General features: G+C 40.8%; 1 protein-coding gene across 1 annotated transcript in view; it reads left to right on the forward strand.

Annotated features, from left to right (window-relative positions):
• Positions 1-26,595, forward strand: part of PPARG (peroxisome proliferator activated receptor gamma) — a 51,463-nt gene extending 24,868 nt beyond the window's left edge. Inside the window, exons 2-7 of the mRNA XM_041459135.1 lie at positions 6,746-6,973; positions 9,238-9,407; positions 10,833-10,971; positions 15,522-15,721; positions 18,897-19,347; positions 26,003-26,595. Coding sequence (XP_041315069.1) covers positions 6,754-6,973; positions 9,238-9,407; positions 10,833-10,971; positions 15,522-15,721; positions 18,897-19,347; positions 26,003-26,250 — 1,428 coding nt within the window. The 5' untranslated portion in view covers positions 6,746-6,753 and the 3' untranslated portion in view covers positions 26,251-26,595. The remainder of the gene's footprint in view (positions 1-6,745; positions 6,974-9,237; positions 9,408-10,832; positions 10,972-15,521; positions 15,722-18,896; positions 19,348-26,002) is intronic.
• Positions 26,596-26,863: the final 268 nt, after the last annotated feature.

Consider the following 26,863-nt stretch of genomic DNA (forward strand, 5'->3'; position numbering starts at 1 on the left):
TTGAACATTCCTCTCAGCCCTAGGTCGCTGCTTTTCCTTTTGCTCTCATAGTTTGGGCCTGTGCTGGTTCTGCAGGTTGGACAGTGGGTGGGAGAGGAGCCTTTCTTTCCTCAGCTCCTGCCCCTCCTACTCAGTGATTAACCCTTGAGGTGTGCCCTGGGCTGACAAAGCCATTTGCTCTAGACCTCTCCTCTGGTTTTATTGATTATAAACACAGAGTGTTTATTCCCTTCTTTGCAAAGTGTATTCTCTGTGTGGCTTCTTTTGGGGGTTTTCAGGCGGACATGTCAATTTTTTGGGGCCATTTTTAGATGGCTTCAAAGCTGGACCTGAGGAACAGAGAGGAAAATGTGCTTGGAGTCAGCAGTGCTTTTAAAGTCGCCTATGCCATTAGCAAAAAATCAAAAAATGCCATTATTGGTCATTTGTGAGCTCATTTTTTCACTAAGTTACTTATTATTATGGAGCTGTTTTGACACCCAACATTTGCTAGAGACACTGGGTATTTTCTTTGTTTTCACAGCTAAATTAAGGCACGGGGAACTTTTGTTTGCAGTTATTTAATTGAAACAAACTCATAAAAATTTGCTTCTTCTGTCCCGTAGTGAGGTCAGTTTTCATTCCTGTGAGTGTTTTTGATAAAGTCATGCTTGAAAAGGAAATTCCCTGATCTGGTGAGGCAGTGGTGCCCCAGGAGGATGCCTGGCTTGGGCTGGGTACAGGGGGGCAACACTGTGGCTTCAAAATTTACAATCAAAAATTTAACAGGACTTATCCTCTCAGTAGCCTGGACCCTTTTCCCAGATCCATAGTGGTTTCTAATGTGTGATTTCTTTGGGAAATGAGTGGTGGATAATTATTTTAATCCTACCAATATTGCTGTTCAGTGTGTTTGTTCATCATCACACCATTGAAATATTTTTTGTTTCATTCCAACAATGTTTTGAGTGTGTGCGTGGATAAAAACAAAACAAAAAAAATCTTTATATCTCTCCTTTTAAATAGTAAAAATTCTGTAGTGGGTTTTTAAAGCGAGGCTTTATAGGGGGTTGTTGTTGTTGTTCCTTTGCTTTTCCCGCTGCAGTTGGCAGAGCTCTGATTTTGTCAAACTCAGAATTTGGGGCATCAGCCACCGAGGCTCTTTCTCCACCCTTTTTGTGTTTGTTTGTTTGTTTAGGAGCATCACTGGCTGTGCCAGCAGAGTTCTTGGAAAGAGGGGTTTTTTTTAGTTAGGTTGTGCTCCCTCTGCTGACTCTGCAGCAACAGGACACGGAGAGGTTCGGGTCCTGTGCCGGGAAATGGGGGAAAATCGGGAATCTGCCGGCCGGGAATGTGTGAAACAGCAATAGGCAACAGCTTTGAGTCATCATTTGGGACACAAAAAAATTCACAGAGTTTGGTAAATCCGAAACAAAATGATCTCTGCTTGATGCAAATGTTTTCTGTTAGATAAAGTCCATTCTAGCGGCAGTTGCTATTAGTGAAAAAGATATAATTTTCATTAGTGAGGAAGGTGTCTTGTAAAGATTTCAAGCTTAGAGCTCCACTGTACTCCGGCATTAGCAGGAATATTCAAAATCTGTGGAGTAATCCTACACCTGCTGAAGAGGAGAGATGTTTTATGGGCAGCACAGGGCACGGAGGGTAGGGAGGGAAGATAATGTCCTTTCACTGGAAAAACAGAGAACTGGGGCAGGAATCCGAGGGGGTTCTGGCCAGGAAAAAACAAATTCAGTAAGATGTGATTTTCACTCAATAACCTGAGGTTCAGTAGTCCCTCACATCTGGGAGCTGAGACCAGCACAGATAAAATGCAGAATTGAGCTGCTCGACCATTGCCACACAGAATTTCTGTGTCAGAGGCAACGAGAGCACTCCGTTTTTGAAAGGGTAATGCAGAGGATTATCACAGGACTCTCTGCTCCCTTTTCAGAGCCCTTCTCCTCTGAGAGATCAGTGCAGGTCTTCAGCGCATGTGCTGCCATCACTGTCGTTTTGCAAGGCACACGGCCACACAGAATTTCTGTGTCAGAGGCAACGAGAGCACTCCGTTTTTGAAAGGGGAATGCAGAGGATTATCACAGGACTCTCTGCTCCCTTTTCAGAGCCCTTCTCCTCTGAGAGATCAGTGCAGGTCTTCAGTTCAGCACATGTGCTGCCATCACTGTGGTTTTGCAAGGCACACATAAAATGTGTTGTTATTCTTCCAAATAGATCAATAAATTGGATCTGTGGGCTATCAAGCTGCCCTTTCACCATCTCTAAATCTTTCCTGAAAGCTGAGGATGATTGTGTGATCTTAACCAACTTTTGTAGATATTATTTCACAGAGGGTCTGAGCTGCCTTAATTAGATTAATTGGAAAAAGTCCCATAAGGTTCTGCAGGACTTGCATATGAGTTTACTTGACAAACTCTGACACATTTATACATGAGTGGAAATTCAATCTATTCAGTTAAATTTGTCTGCATTAAGAAAAACCTACAGATTTCGAAAATCCCATGATTCTGAAGTGCTTTTCTTTTTAAATCTGACCTACCTGCCCATGAGCTTTTCAGATCCATGAATCAGTATTTCTTATACAGAAATAGCATTATTTAGTTCACATATCAATTTGTCCATATTTATTCCTGCCCATGTCATGCCATTGTACCTTCCTGGATTTTAATAAAGCTGAGAGGCTTTACCTATTTATTTTTGTCTTCTTGTTTTCTGTAACTCCCGTCAGTTGGGGCGTTCTGGTTGCTTCATTAAATACCTGTAGGGTCATATTTTGGTAGTTTTGTCTGGAAAGAGCGTGTCTAGAATGCAGCACAACAGGCCCTTCAGGTTACCTGAGCACAGGTAGTGTTTATGGTAAAGAGCAGCTCGTGATCCAGGATGTTTTTCATACCATGGCAATCTCCTCTGTTAGATTTTATGTTCTCCTAGTAGGAGAAATGCAGGGAATAACTGTCTGAGGAACTGGAGAGCAGATCAGCCAGGGGATGAGGTGATGATGAGATGAGATTTCTGCCTATCAGCAGCAGAATGACCAGGGGTGGCTGTGCCAGGTGAGCTCAGTGCCTCTGGTTCCCTGCACATGACCCTGAGCAGCTCCACAGGAGATTAAAGAGGGTGAAGGACTCAGCAAACTCCCTATCTCTGAATTAAATTTTATCTCAGCAGCATTATCTCTTCCACTCCTGCTCTTTTGGAGGATTAAATGTCCAAGCTCCTCCATCTGACTTGCCAAATAACATCTCTGCTGCTGTTCTGCATGGCCTCTTGCTGGCTGAGGAGGATTTTTGCAGATGAAAATCTTCTAAATCAGAGAAACACTTACAGATCTGTTACCTGGATGTCACACAAGCAGCTGTGATTTTTAAAAGCATTCTCTAGTCTGTTCATTGGACTTGTCCATTGGATTTTTTTAATCTTGGTTGTTGGTTTTTGGGTCTTTTAACGCCATGAGAAGACTACAATTAGTCGATTTTCTCTTTTCCAGAGGGAAATGTTGCTATTCCTCTTTCCTGGGGAGGAAAAAAGACAAAGTACACAGCGAAAATCAAGTAAAGCTACATGCAAAATAGAAGTATTTGTAAAATAATCATTAAACATGGGAACAGTCTTCACATTTTGGTTTTCAATAATGCAAGAATAAAAATAGCATGGAAAATGTTTCCTTCATTTTAGTATCTCTAAAACAAATTCATCTGAAAATTGAAATTCGTTGTTTCTATTGTCATAGGAAATTTTGTTAAATTGAACAAGATACCCATAATTTGCTTAAATCATATGTGAAGATTGGATCTTTAAAACTGTATCAAGATGCTTTGTGTTTTGTACCCAAAACCTGAGCAAACCTGGAAGTTCTCATCATTCAGAAATGCTTGTGAACAATATTACTGTGGGATCTTGAGTCATGGGATGTTAACCTGTAGAAGAGGTGGAGTTTATGGGCTTTTGACTAAAGATTTGTAAATGGTTGCTGGCTACAGATTTTATTACCTTAGAGCAGAAAGAGGAAGAGGAGAAAGCAGAATTACTCAGTGACCTGCAGCAGCTGATAGGTCCAGCCACATTTCCCTGGTCTTCTCTTCAGTGTGATCTTGTCATTTGTGTTTCCTCTGTTCTCAGCATACAGAGCATGTGTGTGATTTGGACAGACACAGAGATAAAAACAACTAGCAGGGAAAAAAGAGCATGCATGGAACCAAATCCCTTCTATTCAGTGATGCTTAACAGGTTACTCATTAATTATTTAATTTTATTTTGTTCCTTCTGAAACATAACAAAAATCGAAACCATCACACTTCTGGGCTAGAAATGCTTTTACCACAAAACCACTCTGGCATTTTTTGGTAGACTTTGCTGAAATGATTTGGCTGTGCTGACTGGGAAACGAGATTTCTGATAAGGAATTACTACAAGCCCTTAGATTTTGGAGCTTGTGTGTGCCAAGCCAGACCTCTGGACTCACCTGCTTATCTGAGTTTGTCCAAGCTGTGAGATATCTGTACCCAGGGAAGTTCCTGCACACTCTGGGTTGTAATGATGCAGGAGTGTCACAGAATTACTCATGTTACACATCATGGACTTCTCCAGAGCATCCCAGCCAAGGGCTGAGTGAAGTGAAGTGAAACCCAGCTCAGCTCTACATTGCTGTTCAGCCCACAGGGGTTTGGAACTGGAGCTTTTGAACTTGAAAAGACAAAGTGATGAGGTCTCCAGGTTGTGAAAATGTTTTTCAGAGGTTTGGTGGAGAGTGCAGGAAAACTATTCATTTTTGATCAGGGGCAGGTGGTGGAGTTCACCTCTCCTCAGAGAGTGGCCCCAGCTTGTCCTTGCCTGAAGCTCTCCAGGAGCTGCCTCAGAGCAGGGAGGTGTCTGTGCAGGGGCAGCTGTGGCTGTGGGTCCTCCTGCCCTTTGATGATTTGGTTTCCTGCAGTTACTCCTTGTCCACACAGCAACCTGGGAATTCCTGGGATGAACCTGGGCTGTGCCTGTAGCCATCCTTCACCCCTGAGGCAGAGCTCCAGCAGAAAGTAATCCTTGGTGTCTTTTGTCTAAAGGAATATAAACCAGTTTAAAATGTCTCTTGATTTCTGTATTTTTTAAAGATGAGTCTGGCCATTACAAGAAATGGGCTCTTAAGAAGGACTTCCCTTTTTGTTTCGTTGGGAAATCTGTCTTGGGAAGACATTTCCCAGTGTTCATAGCCAGGGATTTCACTTTGTGCTCAGAAAATATCAAATCAGGGAATCTTCTGAGCTGAAGGGACCCCCAAGGATCATCCAGTGCAGCTCCTGGTCCTGCCCAGCCACCCCAACAATCCCACCTTGGGCATCCCTTGGGGCTCCTGGAGCTCTGGCAGCATTGGGAATGTCACCATTCCCTGGGCAGCCTGGGCACAGCCCATGGTTTGAGCCCTGCACTTGAAACTTGACCATTTGGGAGATAACACACAACACCAAGGTGCTCTGACAAGCTGTCATGGATTTTCCCCAGGGATTTGCCACTTGTGGCAATTAGAAACCCTCTTGTTTCCCTCCTTTCATTAAGGACATATCCCTGATATCCCATCCAGCGGGATTGCAGCAGCACCTCTTTGTTCCCACTGCAGTGAGAATCTCTCCTCTCAAATACAAGAATTTAGAAGATCCCTTGCAGCCTTTGTTGTCAAGATCAAGGCAGAAGAACTGCAGGGTTGTGCTGCAAGTCCTAAAAGTGGGAGGAATTCTGGTGCCATTCCTGAGCAAAGGCAAAATGCAACCATTTCTGGGCACTGGCATTTAGCAGAGCTGATGGGGAGGGCAGGCACAGCCTCACTTACCTGTCAAGAACAGGTGAGCTCCAAACTCCGGAGCACCTCTGCTCCAATATCTTTATTTTGCAACAGCACTTCTGGCTGTGTGACAGAGTAGTTTTGATTCAAAGCAGATCAAATCAAAGTTTCTGTTATCTGGAGGTTAAAGGCCACTCACTTGATTGGGTTTAAAGTCCAAATTAAACAGCCAAAGTGACCAAGCTATTTTAGTTCTGAAACATCTCTTCTATTTTTAGGGTAGAATGTTCTTTTTATAAATAGTGGAAAATTAAACACAGACACTGGTTATAAAATAGCCTTTGCACTTGCTGTAACTTACAAACTTTTTCATAGTTGAAATCTGTCTAAATCAAGGATTTTGGTTCACTTGCTATAACTTACAAACTTTTTAATAGTTGAAATATATCTAAATCAAGGATGTTGGTTCAGCTATTTGTCAAAAGAGGACTTGGAAAAACAAATCATATCTCAATCTAAATTCGCTCAGCTTGCAGAAGATTTTTGCAGATAGAAGTTTCTTATTTGTTTTCTGCTTTCATATATATGGAATTTGAAAAGTCATAACTTACATTTCCTTGATCCTTGGGTTCAAGACTGGGATTAAACTTTTGGCAAACTCGAGCGAGCACAATTTTCAAATATTTCTGGTTATTTGGAGGAAAACCACCACTATTTAATACCAGCTACTTTGGGTTTTTTTCTTAATATAAAAACCCTTGAGATTTTCAGGCACTTGGGAAGAATGGTACTTAGCCTTTGCAAAAATGAGACTTATTTGTGGAAGACTTCTAATTTTATTGATATGCATGCTATGGAGAGATGCAGTTATAGTTTTTATCTCAAGCCTGTGAACATGGGACCCTTGGAGCTCAGCTTGGGGCTGAGCAGATTGGAGATAAACATCCTAAAATGTCATTTTCTTGTTGGTGTTTGCAGGAATTACAATGGTTGACACAGAAATGCCGTTTTGGCCCCTGAATTTTGGAATCAGCCCCGTGGATCTGTCAGCCATGGATGATCACACACATTCCTTTGACATCAAGCCCTTCACCACCGTTGACTTCTCCAGCATTTCCTCCCCGCACTATGAAGATCTTCCCCTTGCCAGAGCTGACCAGTCAGGCCTGGATTATAAATATGATATCAAGCTCCAGGATTGCCAAAGTAAGCTCTGCCTTTTTCTGAAGTGTTTCCCTCGTGTCCATGTTGCTTTCATTCCCTGGAATGTGTGCTAGCAGCAAATGGCTTTAGAATTCACATCTCCTGTGTCAGCAGAGATGTTCTTGCAGGGCAGATAGAAAAGGGAAAGTGCTCATAGCAGACCTTCACCCTGCCAGAGCAGCAGCTGGAGTTTAGGACAGGTACAATAAAGTATCCAAAATTACATTTTAGTGGACACTTGAACCCCTCTGCTGTCTCCTACTCCTGCACCTTGTGTGCAGCTTTTCCTTTGAGCTCAGGGCACACAGTGCAGAATAAACTCCCTGATGTTGAAGAATGCTCAGGGTACAGAGCATAATTTGAATTATTAATATGTGCAGCTTTTCAATTCCAAACAGCCTCAGAAAGGGATGGAGTAGAAGTATTGGCTACATCTGAGGCACAGCATTGTCACAACTCCATCGCAGCTCCTGGATGATTTACCTGCTGTGAAACATGCTGCTCTTTACAATTTACACTGAAAAATTACACTAAACCCTCCTTTTAAGAAAGGAAGTGACCTATTCCTAAATAAACTGTCACTTCATTCCTACTCAGAGTGGGAATGTGAGGTTGCTGTGCCTGGAACTCTTTTGAGGATCCACTTCTGCTTAGATTTGACCTCACTTTTATTTGTAGTGATCTGTACAAGAACTCTTTCAGGGAATTCTTGCTGGGGAAATTGTGGTGTTTAATTTGGGTGGTACAGTGAAGCAGGAGCTGTGTGTCTCTGCACTACTACTGTAATAAATGAATGGACATTTTTCCACCAGTCATTTACTTTTCTTCTGTTTAATTAGAAATATCCATAACACTTTAATGCCAAGTAGTTTTAAAGAGTGCAGCAAAGTTTAGATGGCATAAATTCTTCCTCATCTTTACTTTGATAATTTCTTGCCAATTTATATAGGAAGAAATCTTTCTAGTTTGTTAAGTGCAGCCAATCTGGAAAAATAAAAATATTCACCTTCTTTAATACTCTGTTACATCAACCCTGATGTAATGTAACTTTCAAATGTCACAGCTCTCTTCTATGACCAGTGATGATTGATTTAAAGACATCATATTTACTTGTTTGAGACCATTCAATATTAGAAATTGCTCTCTTAATTAGAAACTTTCAGAAGAGAAAATTTATCTCTAAACTGCTCCCAAAGTTGAACAGTTTCCCCAGGAGAGAGCTAAATTTCTGGAAATATCCAATATTATTTTATCCTCTATGCATATATATTATAGATTCTAGAATATTTATTCAATAATATAATAATACAATAATCTACTATATATTATATAATAATATATAATACTATTATGTATAATAATGTATTATTATTGAATAATATATTGTTGAATATATAGCTCTATTGGAAACTTGAATATGTTTTAAACTAGATTAGACACTCCAGCCCTTCTCCCTGTAGGAGTTTTCAACACCTTGAAGGAATAAACCAGGTGGAGACCGAGTAAAGTCTGAGTTCTCCATACATTAATTTTTAGTATCCATATTGAAAGCATTGCACAGTACCGAGCTGAAAGCTGGATCTGTAACACCCTTTGTCCAGCACAACCTGCCCCTTCCAGCTTTTGCAGCCACTGCAATGCAGCTCCAGCTGCTTCTGCAGCCCTGCTCTGCTGCTGGCTTTGCTGGGGAGCAGACCTGGCCAGCCCAGCCCAGCATCACTGGGATGCCTTGTGCTTATTCCTCACTGCTTCTGGTGCCTCAGGTTTGAGCTTTTCTATTTTTCACATTCTGTGATGCTTTAGTGTGTGGGTCTGGGCTTCATATGAGGGGATGGTGAGCTCTGCACAGAGCAGGGAGACAAAACAATTCCTGCTCCAGCTGGGCACCAAGGACAAATGATCCAAATCTCAGCCCAAGAGCACAAACAGCGTGGGCTGGAGAGAGAAAAACAAGCAGGATGGGACTTTATTGGACAATTGGACAATTAATTGGACAATTAACTCCAATATGCAAATGGAACAGAACCGATCCTAGGGAGAGACCCCGTGAGCGCTCGTGCATTTTGGGACCGTTTTGGTTCATCTTGGGGGCAGCCCTGGCTGGGCTCCTGTGCTGCCCAAGGTGGATCCATGGAGGAGATCCTTTGAATCAATCCCTGCTTTATTCTGTAACTCCATCCAGCCTCTGTTCTAGGGCAGCCTGCACAAGGCATCACTCCTTCATTAATTCAGCTGGAGTTTACCACTCACCTCTCCCCTGTGCACAGGTGCCATCAAGCTGGAGCCTCCTTCCCCACCCTATTTCTCAGAGAAGGTTCAGCTGTACAGCAAAGCTCACGAGGAGGCGTCCAACTCGCTGATGGCCATCGAGTGCCGCGTGTGCGGCGACAAAGCCTCCGGCTTCCACTACGGCGTGCACGCCTGCGAGGGCTGCAAGGTGAGCTCCAAAAAAGCACCTTGATTAGCATTTGACACTGTTTTCATCTCAGTCATCACTTGGTAAAATCACACCTTTGCGCTTTATCTAAAAAAAAAAAAAAAAGTTTTAGGTATTTGCATCAGTTTTCCTGCATATAATTTATGGGTTAATAAGCAGGAGTTTTTTAAAACCTTGCTTTTTTTAAACCTTGCTTTTTTTTAAAACTTTGTTTTTTAAAACCTTGCTTGCTTTTTAAAAGCTTGCTTTTTTGTTGTTGGTGGTATTGATCTATTCAAATTTTTTGTGTGTTTTTTCCCCCTCTTTCAATCATGCAAGCATATTTCATTCCTGCTGTCTTGGGCGTCATGTGCAGAAAGTCTGAATTCCTATAATGCACCAAACTCATGCCCAACTCCAAAGCTTTGAGAAATTAAAATTCAGGCTCTGTTATTCTGATTAATTCGAATTTTTTAACCCATTTAACACATTTTAGGTGACTACAGAGAAGTCTGATGGTATTGAGGAATGTGCTTGCTGCTTTAAAACCCAACTTATTTTTATGTCAGTGATATTTAGTGTTTATAACATGTAAAGGACAAATGCTTGGTGTAAAAATTGCAGTCCTCAAGAATGAGGGAAGAAATGTCGGAGAATTAAATTATTAATATTTCTTTGAATTCAAAGAAAAACATTAGAGTTTAATGTGAAATCCCCATCTTCTCCATTGTCAGTATCTTGAGGAAAATAACTAAAAGGAAAGAACCCATCCAGACCTTAAATAAAATTCTTAGTGAATTAGGAACACACATAAAGCAATAAGTACAAAGTACATTACTTAAATTACAGTTAATTATATAAATAAAAGTTGGCATCATGCTTTTACTGTTATTATTCCCTGTGAGGAAAAAATAATTTTTACGAGGGAAAAAAGGGAGATAACTCTGGATAAACTTTATTAATTAATTATGACTGATCCAAAAAAGCATCTTTAAACTGTAAAAAGAGAAATAACCCACAACCATTTTCATTTATGAGAAACTGAACTGCTGTTGGCAGAATTTTTGGTTTATCATATTTTACAACTAATTTTCTGCATTCGTAGTGAAGTTTAAATTTTGAAAATGTCACGCTTGGTTCGTGATAATTGTCCATTTGTCCATGACAAATGGAACTTTGCTTCCTTTGGAGTTGTGCCCTTAAATTCCATCCCTAATGTCCTTTAAACCCCACTGACTCCCTAAAGCTTCTCCAGCTTTCTGGGAATTTCATCCCTCTATTGAATGGAGTTGGACACACCAGGTCAGAGGATGAACAGGAGCAGACAGGATGGTGACAGGAGCTGTGCTTCCTTTGGAAATCCATCTCTGGGTGGGGGGAGCAGGGCCAGGATGCACTGGCAGCTCCCTGGTTCCACCTTGTCCCTGTTTTCCCTGTTCCCTGCAGGGCTTTTTCCGAAGGACCATCCGGTTGAAGCTGATTTACGACAGGTGCGATCTGAACTGCCGCATCCACAAGAAGAGCAGGAACAAATGTCAGTACTGCAGGTTCCAGAAGTGCCTGGCTGTTGGGATGTCACACAATGGTGAGTGCAGGGGACTTTGAACCAGCAGAGCTTCATCTGGAAAAGAATGTGGGACATCAGCACAGCTGCTGGAAGTGCTGCTGGAATGCCCACACCTTCAGTTTAGACATACGGGTCAGAGAGATTGCCCTGATTTAGGAGCCTCTCTGTGATTTAAGATTGCTTTCACATCAAAATCAGATCAGTTGCTTTTCTTGCTTTAATACATAGTGCAAGATGATTTTACTCTCCATCAAAAAACATGGTTTTACTCTCCATCTTTCCTGCTCATTGGGAGTTCCTCCTGAATATATCCCTTGTGTAATTGCTCTTTTTGTCTTCACTGTCTCATTTTCTGACCAGACCCTTTTTCTTGCTGGAGCTCAAGATGCCTTTCCTGGAAGCCAAAAACTTGATTATGAAATATAGATTAGAGAATCTGAAGCTTTGTGAATAACACCAACTGGAATTTGCTGCACAGGTCACTTACCAAGGGCTGTTGGCATCACTGAGTTAGCACTTCTCATACTGAAACACAACAAACTTGAAATGAAAACATTGATTTTCATGAATTGTTCAATTTTAAAAATCCCCATCCTCCTCCTTCCTAGGGCACCCCATCTGTGGTTGCCTTCTTTACCATAAGTAATGGCATGAAGAATATCACAATCCTGCTCTAGGAGAAAATCCCTCTGAACTTTAAAGTTACCAGAGCAATTCATGTGGAAATACTTATGAATGTTTGGGCAGAAGGACATAATGAAGATTCTTTGTTGCCTTGCTTTGGCAAAGCTGAGTAAAAACAGGAATTAAATGTCATAACATAGAGACTTATGTAATTCTAGGGGTAAAGAATTGCAAACATGACTGGGAAAATAATTTCTCTGTGGTTTTTTTAGAACTTTCATTATTTTCAATATAAAAAATGAGTGTGCTGTCCCCAAGAGGAAAGCTGGATTGTGGTTTGCAAAGTTAATACATGCACTGAATGTAAATTGGTCTGGGAAATGTTTTGCTAATAGAAAATATGGTTTTCAAATTCCTGGGATGCAACAGTAACACTTAAAAATAAATCTAATTTTGAAATGCTACTGTGGGTATTTTTATAGTAATTCAGGAAGATTTTTTATTATTATTTTCAAGGTGCATGCCAAGTTCTCCCCTGACCTGGCAGCACAGCTCCCATTTGTGTCTGTGGGATCCATGGGCAGTTCCATCAGGAAGGGATGGCCCAGACCATTCTCTCTGCCTTACAACATCTAGAACAGCTTTAAAATTCACAGTTCACCTGCATTTTTCCCTCTTTAGCCACTTCCCAGGCAGAAGCTGTGGCACCAAAAGTTCTAGATTCAAGGGAGGCAGAAAAAGGTCAAAGCCATTTGCCCCAGGGCTCCAAGGAACATTTTCCTTTGCTCCAACCAGGAGTTCTCCCAACAAGGACTCAGTGTTTCTATTCAAACATTGCCTTCTACACTTGCCTTTTTATTTTGTCCCCTCTGGGTACATTGCCTTGCACAAAACACCCTCATTCCTTCATAATTTATAAACTAATTTATCAAAAAAAGCTGAATTTCACTTTTAAGGACCCAGAAACATAAAGAAATGCAACACTGGATGTGTTCCTACCCATGTTCCCACCCTCAGCCACAGAACTTTGATATCTTAAATTATCTTACATTGCATGTAGACTGGAGGTGGAACCAGGGGGTTTCACCAATGACACTGAGACACATTTTAATGTTGCATCTCCAGATTCCACTTCAGCCACTCGGGTAGGGAAATTAGCAGAATTTTAAATGCTTTGAGGCAGAATGTGGGTTATTTGTGCCTGAGGGCTCCAGTCTTGTGTGGATGTATTATTGCAAAATGATCAGGACAAAAGGGGGACTGCAGGGAGACACTCAGCAGCTACAGCCACATTTTTTCACGTAGAAATGCTCCATACCACTTGGCTAAAGGTTAAAAAAGACAGTGGTGTTCTCATGCTTGGAATATTGTTTTCCTTTCCTTCTCTAGCCACAGCGCTGCTCTGGGCTTAACCCTGAGTGGTGCAGAATGGGTTCTCAAGTGCCACTGGGCAGAAGCTTGGTTCTTTTGTTTTGAAATGTCATTTATTTTGTTCTCTTCTGCTAAATGTGCTGCTGGTATGAACTCAGCTACTGCAATGGGATAAAAAGAACACATGGCAATGTCTTTATCATCAGCTCTGGGAGCAGGGGATTGCTCAATCTGGGCACATCTCCACTGAAATCAGACGGGTATCCAGCCTGGCTTTACCTTCTGATTTCTAGTGTAACAAACTGCATTGATGGGCTATTTGGGGTCTCCTCTATGCCCAGAAATAATCCAGACAATCAGAAGAGCAGTGCCCCACAGAAGAGTCTATAAACAACCATCTTTTTTTACATTTAACTTCTCCAAGAGGTAAAACCTGGGGTGAGGATAAATACCGTAGTTCTTCCACGGAAAGGACAGAATGCAGCACGAGGAACTGACTGTGTTCACTGTTGGCTTTCTGCTCCTGACATTTGGGGAATGCTGGAATTCAAGGAAAAGCAGGAACTGCCCAAGGAAAGAGAGAAATCCAGGCTCCAGCTGCAGGCTCCTGCCCAGACCTGCAGAGTCTGGGACTGTGGGGAGAGAAGCTGCCACCTGAATCCCCTCAGCCAGCTGGGCTTCCAGAGCTCTCCCAGGCTTTTCCCAGCCCTGCTGATCCCTCCCCAGGCTCTCCTTTTCCAGCCTGACCTTTGGAACTGGCATCATCATCATCAGCCCCTCCTTCTGCTCCCATCCAAAATCCCCCTTTCCCAATTCCTCCCATCAACCTCTCGCTGCCTGAGCTCTCCCTGGTTTTTGTCTCAGCCCCCTGAAAATGACAGTGACAAGGATTTTTACAGAAGGAAACTGCTATGCTAGTCCCACAGAATTGATTTTGCTCCAGATTTTGCCTGCAATGCTAATAAACATTGAACAGAATCTGCTGCATCTGATATCTCACCAAAAAAGTATATTCCAAATACAATTAGAATAATTTATTCTATGGAAAAATAAATCCTATGGCTATGAAATGGTAAGATAGGAATTCTTGATTCACAACCCTCCTTGTTAAAGAATGTTAATAATTAAAATATACTTTATAATGAAATGTGATATTTAAAATACATTTGAGTCCTGATCACCTTTTCTTTTGATGGAATGGAGTCTTCTGCCAGTGGGATTCCAGGCTGTGAATCTGCTTTTGCAAACCTCAGCTCTCAGGGGCAGGCCCACAGCAGAATCATTTCCTGCTGGTGTTCAGTCTAATTTAATATCAAGGATATTTAATAACTTAATATCAAGGACACCCAAGTGATTCTGAAATATCCAGCACATCTCGCTCCCAGACTGAGATTGCTGAAAGAGGAGTTCAGTCATAAAAATAAACAACTTTGTTTCTACAGCCATCAAATTAGACAACTGATCAATAAATATAATATAGGAAAAATGGAGAGGGGGGGATGTGTTGTGACATAATTATTTATTCTTGGAATAAAATGTCCTGTTTGCCCATCAACACATTGCAGCAAACTCACAGAAAAGTGGCTGCCTGTTTCCAAAATAAACATTCCCAGTAAAATCATCTATATATGATCTTAGCAGCACTTTTCCTTTATCCAAGGAACACACTAATCACTGAAAAAATATTCATAATATTTCTATTTCCCCCTAGGGCCAAAATGCAGACCTTGATTTCTTCCTTCCGTTTCTTGTTTGGATGCTCTTTTGTTCTGTTCTGTTTTCATAAAACAAAATAAATTCTGTTTACTGAAATATCATGTGATAAATCAGTCTTGATTTTGATGGCTCATTTGAAACATTCCCCAGTCAGTCCCCACATGGATAGTCTTGCTTAGGAAGCACAGGATGGAAAAGGAGGAGGTGCAGAGGAGATCTGAGCAATTTTGAGCTCATCTGATGAGGTAGAACCATTTCCTGGTTTTTCAATACTGCATATACATCGAGGTGCCACGAGCAACTCAGCCTTTTCCAGCTTTTTATTCCCTGTACAACCTCCTTCCCCATTCCTTCATTCTGATGGTAACATTTTATAGCACTTGCTATGTTAAATTCTGCTGAATTATTTAGGAATTCCTTCCTGCAAGGCATGTGAGGATTTTGTTTCTAAACAAATGAAGAATCTCAGATCCATGTGGTGATTTGCCCAGAACAATACAAGGCTCAACTGTGGTTCCCACCCTGAGCCAACAGAACTTTAATATCTTAAATATTCTTTGCATTTTATGTAGATTGGAGGTAGAACCAGGGGGTTTGTATTTCTAAGCAAGGTATGATAATGGGCACAGAGATGATTTCTTCGGTGAATTTGTTTGTTTACATTTCTTTCAAGCTCTCCAGCTGTTTTGACTAAATGCAGAAAACCCTCGCTCCTTGCTTGCCTAACCCCGCTGAGGCACCGGCGCCAAAAGGCGACGAAAACTCAAATGTGCTTCTTGAGGAGCAGCGGCAGGGGCAGAAAGGTGGCAGAAAGGCCACTGAAATGTGGGGTTTTGTAACTCTTGTGGTGTTCTCAGCCATCAGGTTCGGGCGGATGCCCCAGGCGGAGAAGGAGAAGCTGCTGGCGGAGATCTCCAGCGACATCGAGCAGCTGAACCCCGAGTCCGCCGACCTGCGCGCGCTGGCCAAGCACCTCTACGACTCCTACATCAAGTCCTTCCCTCTGACCAAAGCCAAGGCGAGGGCCATCCTGACAGGAAAGACGACAGACAAATCAGTCAGTTCCCTCTTCTTTCTGTTTCTTCCTTTTTTCTGAGTAAATGGTTCACAGAGCTGACAAGGCAGCTCTTAAAAAAAAAAAAAAAAAAAAAAAAAAAAAACAAAACTACAAAACACTGAACCTAAAAAAAAAATTAAAAAAAACCACTTTGCTGTTGGCAGTTACACATTTCAAGCTGTCTCTGAAACACAGGAAATGTTTTTAGATAGGATAAGTAAACATTATTTGAAAAAACTCCAAGTTCACCTAATAAAATACTTGAAACCAGGACAAGAATTTGAAGGTCACCTTAACCTTTTTGTATTCCCTGATCCTCTCTTCCCGTTTTCCCTCTCCTTGCCCAGAGGTTATCTCCCACACTATCTGTTTAAGGTGCCTCTCCAGCTGTCAGGAATTGCTGTTCCCTGAGGAATATTCCTTTTCCTAAGTGGCAAATGGTTCCAGCCCCAGCACATTCTTATGTGATGCTCGTTCTTATGAAGCTCTGATGAATTCCTGTTTTCTCTGGGTTATCCCAGATCACAGCAGTGCCCTGAGTTGGTGCAGTTGGAATTTTAGGAGAATGGACAGGAAAATCTTGGAAAAGTAAGGACTAGTGATAAGTGGGTTTTTGTGGATTGCCTTGGAAACTTCATTTGCAATGCAGAATAATCTTCTGTATCAGTGAGAGGAGCATAAATAATATCTGATCATGTTGGTAACAGTATTTTAATACCTAAAGAACAAAATAGTTTTCCACAACTTATAACTCTTAGCTTGATTTATTTTCTATCATTGGCATAAATTTTATTGTCAGGATTACAACAGTGTATTTTATTTTCCTTAATTTCAATTACTCAGAGGTATTTTGGGCTCCAAAAAGGTATTTCTTCCTTTCCTTAAAGACAATTAAAATAATAATTTTAATGTTGTCCGGAAATTGGTTGACCCCTCACATAAAAGATGTGGTGGGCACTAACAACGTGAATAACTTTTCAGCATAAAGTTTGAATTAGCTAAGTTTATTTATTCTGCAGAAACTGATGTGCAACCTACTCGTGCCTGAAAGTTCCACCACTGCTATTCTCACCCAGTAAATGTATAATTGCATCAATTAATTCTCCTTTCTTTTTGGGAGTTTTTAAACTTTGGCACATTAGAAACAGCAATAAAACAGTAGACAGAAGCCAGCTTTTCAGTGCTGACAGTTTTCAAGTCTTTCTTGAAGATACCACTGCAAGAGTGACACTGAGTATTTAATGGTTACAATTTCATGTTTTATGAATGGATTTTGTGCTCTGGAGCATCAAACTGTTTACTATGGGCATGGTTTAAATTCATGTTATTTTTTAGTTGCTGTATGATCTGAATTAATTTAAACTGTTTGCATAGGCAAGTGAGTGTATCAAAACTGGAATGAGTTCTTCATCATCTCCTGGGATATACAGAGCTCATTTGACATCAGATTCTGCTCTCAAGTTCATCTGAATCTTTATATTAAAAAATCTTTGGCTGTTTTGAACTCTTTCTTAATTATAATCTATCATGGATAGGCCAGTGGTGTAATATCAGCTTTCTAAAGCAGGTGGGCATGGACTAATAATGACTTTTTCTTGTACTTGGTGCTCCCACTAGAAAGAACAGATAGAAATTGCCCACTAGAAGAAAAATATGCATTTTGAAAGCATCTGCTGCAATCCTTTTGCTCCACTATTCCATGTGTGTGCATATCCATATGTGCAGATATGTATTTAATGGCTTTGCTGCTGCCAAAATGTCATTACCTGAAAAATTCCTGCTCTCCTGGCTTTTCTCAGTGCAGCATGTTTGTTGTTTCAGTTTCACACTGAAATCCTCAGTGCAAGTGGGAAAATAATTTCATCCCTCACACTGTCCCTCCAGGAATGTCATGGTCTGGAGCTGTAAACATAAAACCCTATTTCAATCTGCAATCATAAATGACCCTCCATTTAAAAAATTATTTCTTTAGTCTGATTGTTGGAGTATAATCCCTTGTATTTTAATTAATTGATCAAGTATGTTAACACACCTATTCCTATCAGTGAGATTTGTTCAGTGCAGCAATGAACTATTCAGCCATAAATCCTCTGAAGGGAAGATTCTTCAAATGAACTTGAGAAATCCTCACATAACCACTTCTTTAAACCAAGGAGCTTCTTTTGCATATTCTGGAAGAGATTGTTTCCAGATCCTAATACAAGTATTCTGGCACTACTTTTGCTAAGCTGCTTTCAAAATTGATTTGTTCCAGTTGAGTTTATTTCACAGTCAGCCTCATTTTTGTGTTCTGAATTGTGGTTTGTAGCATGGTATTTGTTTTTTCTTTCCCAAAGACAAGCTGAGTGGGTTTAAACATATCCTAATGTTGTTATTTTTACAGGAATTAACAGCAAAAGGCTACATTTATCTGTTAATCAATACCATAAAGTTGATATTATTTGCAGTGTTTCCTAGGATAGAACATGAAAGGAACATGAAAGTAAATAAAGTAATCAAAATGAGAATATTCTTTGTCTTTCTACCAAAAAAAAAAAAAAAAAAAAAAGGTTCCTTTCCACTCATTAGATTCTCTTTTATAAAAGCTGTTATAATTCAGGTAAAGGTAGTATCATTTAAACCTTTTGTTCAACATTCCAAACTTTGGATTCTGGAATTACATTCTATGAAACAAAAAGCAAACAAGCAAAGCATTCTATAAAACAAAATGCAAACAAGCAAAGGAAAAGGCAAAACTCTGGATACTTTAAAATACTGCTCCTTCCCCCCTTTACTTGGCCTTTCTGTAAATCATTTTAACATTGTGGGGATATTTGTTTTTATAGGTTTAGGATAATTTAACTCTTTGAGCAGTGCTTGATGGGTTCCTCAGGACAATTTAACTCTTTGGGGAGCCCTTGACAGGTTCCACAGGACAATTTAACTATTTGGGAATCCTCTAGGTTCCTCAGCACAATTTAACTCTTTGGGCAACTCTTTAGGTTCCTCTAGGAAAATTCAACTATTTGGAAACCCTTGACAGGTTTTTCAGGACAATTTAACTCTTTGGGGAATATTTGACAGGTTCCTCAGAGATGTCTGAGGGGCTGCTGCTGAGATCTCTTGGGGTTCCTCAGGAGCCTGATGCTTGCGGGGAGGACATTTGGGAGTAACTGGAATTTCCCTTTGTTTCCAGCCCTTCGTTATTTATGACATGAACTCTTTGATGATGGGAGAAGACCAGATCAAGTGCAAGCACGTGTCCCCCCTGCAGGAGGAGAACAAGGAGGTGGCCATCCGCATCTTCCAGCGCTGCCAGTTCCGCTCCGTGGAGGCCGTGCAGGAGATCACCGAGTTCGCCAAGAACATCCCGGGCTTTGTCAACCTCGACCTCAACGACCAAGTGACTCTGCTGAAGTACGGGGTCCATGAGATCATCTACACCCTGCTGGCCTCTCTGATGAATAAGGATGGGGTTCTCATATCCGATGGACAAGGGTTCATGACGCGGGAGTTCCTGAAGAGCCTGAGGAAACCTTTCTGTGACTTTATGGAGCCCAAGTTTGAGTTTGCTGTGAAGTTCAATGCACTGGAATTAGATGACAGTGACCTGGCAATATTTATAGCTGTCATTATCCTAAGTGGAGGTAAGTGCTGTCTTAGTTATGTGGGATTTTAGAGAATTTGAAGGAATTTACACCTTTAACTCCTGCTCAGACAGCAAAGTCCTTGGGGCTGGAAGTGAGTGCATTTACACAGAGCTTTTTTTAGTAATTTTCAAATCTCTTTTTGTTGTTCACCCTTTATTCAGTTCCAGACAGAAACTGAAAATGGAAATGCCCCGATATTAGAGATGGAACTGGAAATGCCTGCTGAGTCATCAGTTCATTTAGGCAAAAAACAAAATCAGGGCTATCTTTTGGAAAACAGGAAGGGTGGAATATCACTGCCAGGAGTTAAAATTCTGCAGGAGATTTTTTTGTTTTTTAAACCTGCAATTAGATTGTGTGGCTTGCTAATTGACCACAAACAGCTTTGACTCCAGAACAACTCCAAAGGATAGGTGGTATTGGGCTTACAGAGTTATGGTGCTTTTCATTGTCCTACCATTCATGAAAGGTTTTGTTTGCCTTTAAAAGGAGGGGGAAATGCATTTTTCAGGAAAATTATGGTCACCTAAAAAAAATAAAACAACCAGGCATTGTAGGCTTGTTCAGCTTTCCTCAGCTGTATCTTCACACATCATGCTTTGAGCAAAGCATGCACCTGAAATCCCAGGTATCAGACTGCCCACTTTCAACACTTCACTGAAAAAACTCTGAATTTCAGCTTTTCTGCAGCCAGTCAGCGTGTTCTCTGCTCCTGAGGTGATGTCACTGCTCTGTTTTGGGAATTACTGCTGCCTACCAGGATTTATGTCACTTAGACACCTTCAGATGTATTCCAGACACATCGAAGCTCTGTTCCTTTGGCCAACACTCCCAAGGCAGTGATGTTGCACAAATAAAATCTTGCCCTACTGATCTGTGTGTATTTTGGCCCAAGGTGGAGCTGCACACATCCATGGCAGGAATGTGCTGAATGCTCTGGATTCGGCTCCTCTGCAGAGCAGCACCGAGGATTTTGTTATTAGATTTCTTTTCAGCAATCACACACAACCTCGTGCTATTGTTCTAAAAGCAGCCCTGATGCTGGGAGGGCACTCTGAGGTATATCTGCATTTAAATTCACCTCCAGTTCCTCCTGGCACCGTGTTTCACTCAGGAATAATAAGGGGTCACAGTAGAATTTGTCCCACTGATTCTGCTCCCAGCAAGAATTCCTCCCAGAAATTTCCTTGTGCAAACCTTGGGCACGGTGATCCCCGAGGGCTCTGCATAATTCAGGAAGGAAAACCTACCTTGCTGGGGTAGTTTTGGTTGGTTTTGATGGGAGAGGAGAAATAGTACAAGCCTCTCAGGGCACTACTCAGAACATGCCAATATTTTGTAGGTTTTGGTGTAATGAAACGTGACAGATGAGAAAAAGGCCTCTCAAAAATCACTCCTAACTGCAAAAAGGGAATTTGTGTTCAGCAGAGCCCTGTCCTCAGCAGTGCTTGGTTTCCACCAGAGGAAATAGGAATGATGTAACCAATCTCAGGTTTTAGATTGCAGGAAGACAGTGATTCACATACAATAATTAACTGGGTTGAGCCAGATTTATCAGCATGTCTCTTTTTTTTTCCAGAATAATTTGTAAACAGAGACTTGTAAAGAACTAATGAATTTGAATCAAGTAACTGTAGCAAAACTCTGAAACAAATCTGTAGAGACATATAAATCCATATAAATATAAATCAGTCCTTTCTAGGAAGATCCTTTAATTTCAACAAAGACCTCCCTATCTTTTTCTAGAACTCTTTTTTTTCCAAAAAGCATGATAGCTGCTTGGGAAAAAAAAAATTGAAAATAATTAAGCTTTGTTGCCAATTAAAGAAATCTTTTATCATGGAATTTACAGCCAGATATGATATCTATTGAACTGGGTGCCTTCTGTGGGATTAAAATATCTTGTGTGATATAAAACTGGGTCCTATTTCTCAGCTGTCTCAGACGTTTCTGTAAGAGCTACACCCTTGCAAAATTGTGTTTCTGTAAGAACTATTTGAATATAGCAGGGTGATTTCACTGAGTACAGGATTTCAACAGCAGAACACCTCGAGGACTTGCCTTGCTGCAGAAATCCTGCAATGCTTAAATCCCTTCACGAAATCCCGTGTACAAACATCTCTAACACAAAACCACTTTGTGAAACCCAAAAAGATCTCAGCCAGGGGCTCTAAATGGCAGTGAATCTGTGATTACCTGGTGAAATTATGCTAACTCTGCTGGCTCCAGGGGGGCTGGCTCTTGTGCAGCTCTAACAGAAGAGGAGCAGGGAAAGGGAAAGATAATTCCAGCTGGAACATCACACAAGGAAAGCTTTTCCTTGGGAAGTGTTTGGAATTTGCCACAAATCCTATAAAACTCTTTAGCCTTTTGATAACCAAACAGCTGCTTTTGCATGTTATCTCAAAAGGCAAAAAGCCCAAATCACAGCAATAAGGAGCTGACAAATTAACTGTAATAGCAACAGATGGAAAATACTCCCACAGTGGATTTTACTGTTCCTGAGCTGCTCAGTGCAGCCTCTCTCTGCCTCAACTATTCCAAATGTTTCTTTGGACTCATTTCTGCAGATCTGCTCTTACTGTTGGTGCTGGAAAACAAAGTGAATGGCAAACAAAGTCTTGTATTCTGAATTTAATGCTGGTCAGACAGAGACTGTGTGTGAGCATAGGGTTTCACCTGGTTTGTACAACAGAAATGCTTTTGGCCATCAGCAGCAGCAGCAGCAAACCCTCATTACAACATCCTTCCAGCTGTGGTGACTTTAAAAGACACACTTTGGTTAAATGAGATTTGGGAAGCTTTTTTTTAGGAGATTTTTTTCTTCTCTGTCACTGAGACTCACTCTCAGTCAGTAGTGAGTGCTCTACTATACATGAAAAAGAACTGAAGCATCTTTAAAATATCACATCCACCTAAGCTGAAAATGAACTCTGCCACAAGAAGTTTTAGGGAGAAGGAGCTGGATGGCTCAGTTTGGGCAGGAAAGAGAATACTGCAAACCTTATTGGGACAATTCTCATTTGTGAATTGGGCAAACTCACTCAAGCAGGCTGTTGTCAAACAAAGAGAAAGCTCAAAAGGGAATTTTGCAGCATGGATGGACTCAAATTTTTGTGTATTATCTTCTGCAGTGGTTGGTTACAGCAGTGTATAAAATTCCTATATACAGGAATTTTGGGATACAGGAATGTTTGGGTGCAGGAATGTTTGGATACAGCAGTGTTGGGATACAGAAATTTTGGGATACAGGAATGTTGGGATACACGAATATATAGATACAGGAATGTTGGGATACAGGAATATATAGATACAGGAATGTTTGGATACAGGAATGTTTGGATATAGCAGTGTTTGGGTACAGGAATGTTGGGATACAGGGATATTTGGATAGAGGAATACTTGGATCCAGCAGTGTTTGGATACAGGAATATTTGGATACAGGAATGTTTGGATACAAGAATATTTGGATCCAGCAGTGTTTGGGGCAGAGTATCCCCGTAAAGATCCTCACTCTGCCAGTCCATGTGCATTCAAACTGGTATTTAAATCCAAAGATGCTTCTAAAGTCACTTTTTCTGTTTTATGTGTGTTTTTTACCTTGAATTTTAAGCCACAAGTCCCTGCTCCTGGTGTAAACACCATTTTCAATAATTTTGCTGCATTCTCAGCTGAGCAAAATTTGAAGTTTTATCACAGACTATTACCAAGAAGTAGTTCCTATTTCAGTGCCACACAAATCCTGCACTCTGGTTCAATGCCTCCAGTGATGATCTGCAGTTCTTGCTCTGATTGCAAAGCATTTCTTTGTTCTGACTAACTCCTGGTGACTCCAATACATGTGACAGTCTCAGAAGACAAACCTCAAAGTGCTGAGTCACATCTGCCTCAGCAAAAGAAAAAAAGAAGGAGCACATGTGTTCACTCAGCCAGATCCTTGCCTGGTTTTTCACTGAGATTTTAAAATGTGCATTTAAAAGCAAAATGCATTTATTCAAAGAGAATAAAATGTAAAGACATGCAGGTGGCCATTTCATATGTGAGGACCAGGTAGAAAAGATTGTAATTATTGCTAGGGACATCAAAGAGGCATCCAAATAAGTAAGTAAACAAAGAAATAAAGTATTTTCCCCTGAGCCAGTGTAGAATATCAATTTACACAGAGTGGTACTGCTTGCTCTCAGAACTTTGGGGTTATTGGCCTTTCCCAGTCACTGTGAACATTTTTTAGAATAGTTTTCAAAGCAATTGAAGCAGCTGTATGACAATGAGTGAAAATATAAAGGAAATGTGAATAAACAAACGTAATAAATAGCATTTTCCTTTTTCCTGCAAGGCACATCCCTCTGCAGCTCCTCACTGCACAAAACTGACTTTTTGGTACAAAACCAAATTGGTCTGGAGCAGATCTATATTTAAGAGCATTTTAACAGCTTGAAATATACCATAATAGCTGGATGTTTAAGCTTTTGCCTCTTATTTCCTTTTTTTTTCCTGATTTAGATAAGTTTCTTGGAACAGAAGCAGCATTTTCCTCTGTAAGAGGTTTTTACTGAGAAAGTAAAGCAAACTGTCAACACCCAAAAAACACTGCCCATATCCTGAAGTTCTCATTCATGAAAAATCTCTCTTGCCTTCAATGGGAATTTTCCTTCCTCTTGAATTGGCTTATATAAAAATAACATCTGATGATCTCCTAGGCTTTTGTCAGAGTCATCTTTTCTGCCTCTGGTCCCACTGGGTCATTAAAAAATCATCAGATTGGGGTTTTTCACTGGGTTTTTCAGGATTTTAGCCCCTGCAGTCTCAGGCACCCAAATTCAGGGGGCTCCTGATAAATTCCAGACCCACTGGAGTTTCCTCCTGGATTCTGAAGCCCAATATCTGAATTGGGATTGGCTCCTGAAAAGCTCACACCCCAAAAACTTCCCACCCCAAAGGAGCAGGGGGCAAAGGGAGCTGGATCTCAGGGGAAATCGAGGCCTCCTCTTTGTGCTCTCTGATTTTTCCTGTCCCTGCACACTGAGTCATGCCCAGCTAGCTCAGAGTTCAGCTGCAGCACACAAGGAGAATTTAAAGCTATCACAACCCCAAATTATTACCAGCTTCGAAATGCTGAAATTTGGCAACTTTCAGAAAGATGTCAACTCAATTCTGCAGCCCATGCAATGCATTCAGGTCATCCAAAAATAAATATCTAATATTTATCAAAAATTCTTTAGGTATCCTGAAAAATCTGCTCAAAAATTCATAAAAAGGAAACTTTTTGTTATATTTACTCTCAGACTTTCTGAACCAGATTTTATGGGGTAATCTATCAAATGGGATAAATAAATGATGTCTGCAAGACGAGCGCATTGACAAATATCCAGGTTCACACTCAAAATTACTTTTATTCCTATCTCTGAAAAACTCTGCCTAAACCTCCCCTCTTGGAGAGCTGAGTATCCTTTCCTGATCAGTGACCTTCATTTTCATGGCTCCCTCGCTGGTTTTCCTGCCAGCTTTGCCTTTTAGTTTGCACTGCAGTTTTCCCCATGAGGTAAAGCCACGATGTATTTATAAAGAGCTTTGTTTTCTCCCAGCCTTTTTGCCAGCACGAGTCGAGCTGAGCTAGGAGAACTCTCTGCTCAGAAAGGTTAGCAAGATCACAGGAAATAACAGCTTATTTTTAATGTTTTTAATGGAGATCAGCCTCTTGTCCTTGCTGAAATGGAATTATTGCCTCAGGGAAGTGATTTAAGGCTTGCAGTAGGCACTGCTTTTTATTGATCAAACTATGAAAATAATTTCATAGCTACACAGCGAATGTTATTTAAATTACTGACTCTTTTCACGATTTATTATGATACTTGGGATGTGTTACCCAGTATTAAGTATTTTAGCAGTAACAAATTCATGGTGGTTGTTGTCATATGTGAGAATTTAACAAAGTTATGCAGGTTTCATTGCTTAGACATTCAACATTTCATTAACTTTTAGTGCTGGAGAATGAAATAAACTGCAGAAGTTGAGTTTATGCCTTTTTTTTCTTTTTTTTTTTTTTTTATTTTTGATAGGTTCACATCCACCTTAGCAAGAAATGTTTTTAGTGGCAGCAACTACATGCAAACCCATCAGTACATATTGAATTTCCAGAAGTGAATTACCTGATATGGATTGTTTATCCCCCAACTATCTCACTCTTTTTTTCCCATACACCCTCCCAGTTTATTGTGGAAAATCCACTAGTTTAATCCACTGCAGCAGATTAAACCTAGAGAAATGTCAGTGGATAAACCTAGTTCTAGATATAAAACTAGTTCTGAAACCCCTCTGAGCAAATCCCAGTGAAATCTTACAAACTACCTGATGGTCAGACAGTTCTCAGGAAATGCCGTCTGTAAAAGCTGAATTTGCTAAGAAATGTGTAAGAAATTAATGCATGGCACTGGTGTTGTGATGCTGATAAACTCACAACCCTTTTTTTCCCCAGAGCACCTAGGGAAAATGTTCCCAAGACTAATCCTAAAACTCCTTTGAGCAGATCCCAGGAAACCTTACAAGCTGCCTGGTGGCCATGCCATCAGAATTTGCTGATAAACACGTTAAGAAATTAACGCAGAAAATCGCTGTTATGGTGCTGATAAACTCCCAACCCTTTTTCCCCCAGACCGCCCGGGGTTGCTAAATGTGAAGCCCATTGAAGACATTCAGGACAACCTTTTGCAAGCCCTGGAGCTGCAGCTGAAGCTGAACCACCCCGAGTCCTCGCAGCTGTTTGCAAAGCTGCTGCAGAAAATGACGGACCTGAGGCAGATCGTCACGGAGCACGTGCAGCTCCTGCAGGTCATCAAGAAAACCGAGACGGACATGAGCCTCCATCCTCTGCTACAAGAGATCTACAAGGACCTGTATTAATGAGCAGAGCAGCTGTTGATCCCCTGACACGATGTATGTTCTTCAGATTGCACTATTTCTATGAGGGAAAAACTTGGCGTACCTAAGAGATTACTGTGAAACAGCATTTAAAAAGAGAGAGCTTAGTATAGTAGATCTATTTTATGCATATTGTTTATAAAGACACATTTACAATTTACTTTTAATATTAAAAGTATCTATATCATGAAATTGTTGGCAGTATTTTCAGAATTAATTTTTTTAACTACGTTATTTCTTAAAATTGCTTGTCCGAGTGTGATCGATGCTTCACTCAAGCATGCAGTTAAAATTTCAACTAAATAAAAACCTTTCTCCTTGAGCATTCCCAGGGAAATGTTTGAAGCATTAGCGTTCCATTTTGTGCTCCCAAGGCAGCAGCACAGTAAAATTCAGTCACAGATTGGTGTAACTTCCCAGGAGAGCCTCAAAGGCCAAAGGGAGAGGTGTCAGGTCTGAAAATGTTCATGCCTTCCATAACAAGATTCGACACTGGCAGAGCTCTCCAAAGGGGTGTAAGGAGAGATCAGGCCACTCCTTTGCGGGCAAACTGAGAAATCAGATGCCACTTCAAGAACTCGTTAGGGGAGGAATA

Source organism: Pyrgilauda ruficollis, unplaced genomic scaffold, assembly GCF_017590135.1.
Source record: "Pyrgilauda ruficollis isolate IOZ18807 unplaced genomic scaffold, ASM1759013v1 scaffold131, whole genome shotgun sequence".
In the NCBI taxonomy this organism is placed as follows: Eukaryota; Metazoa; Chordata; class Aves; order Passeriformes; family Passeridae; genus Pyrgilauda; species Pyrgilauda ruficollis.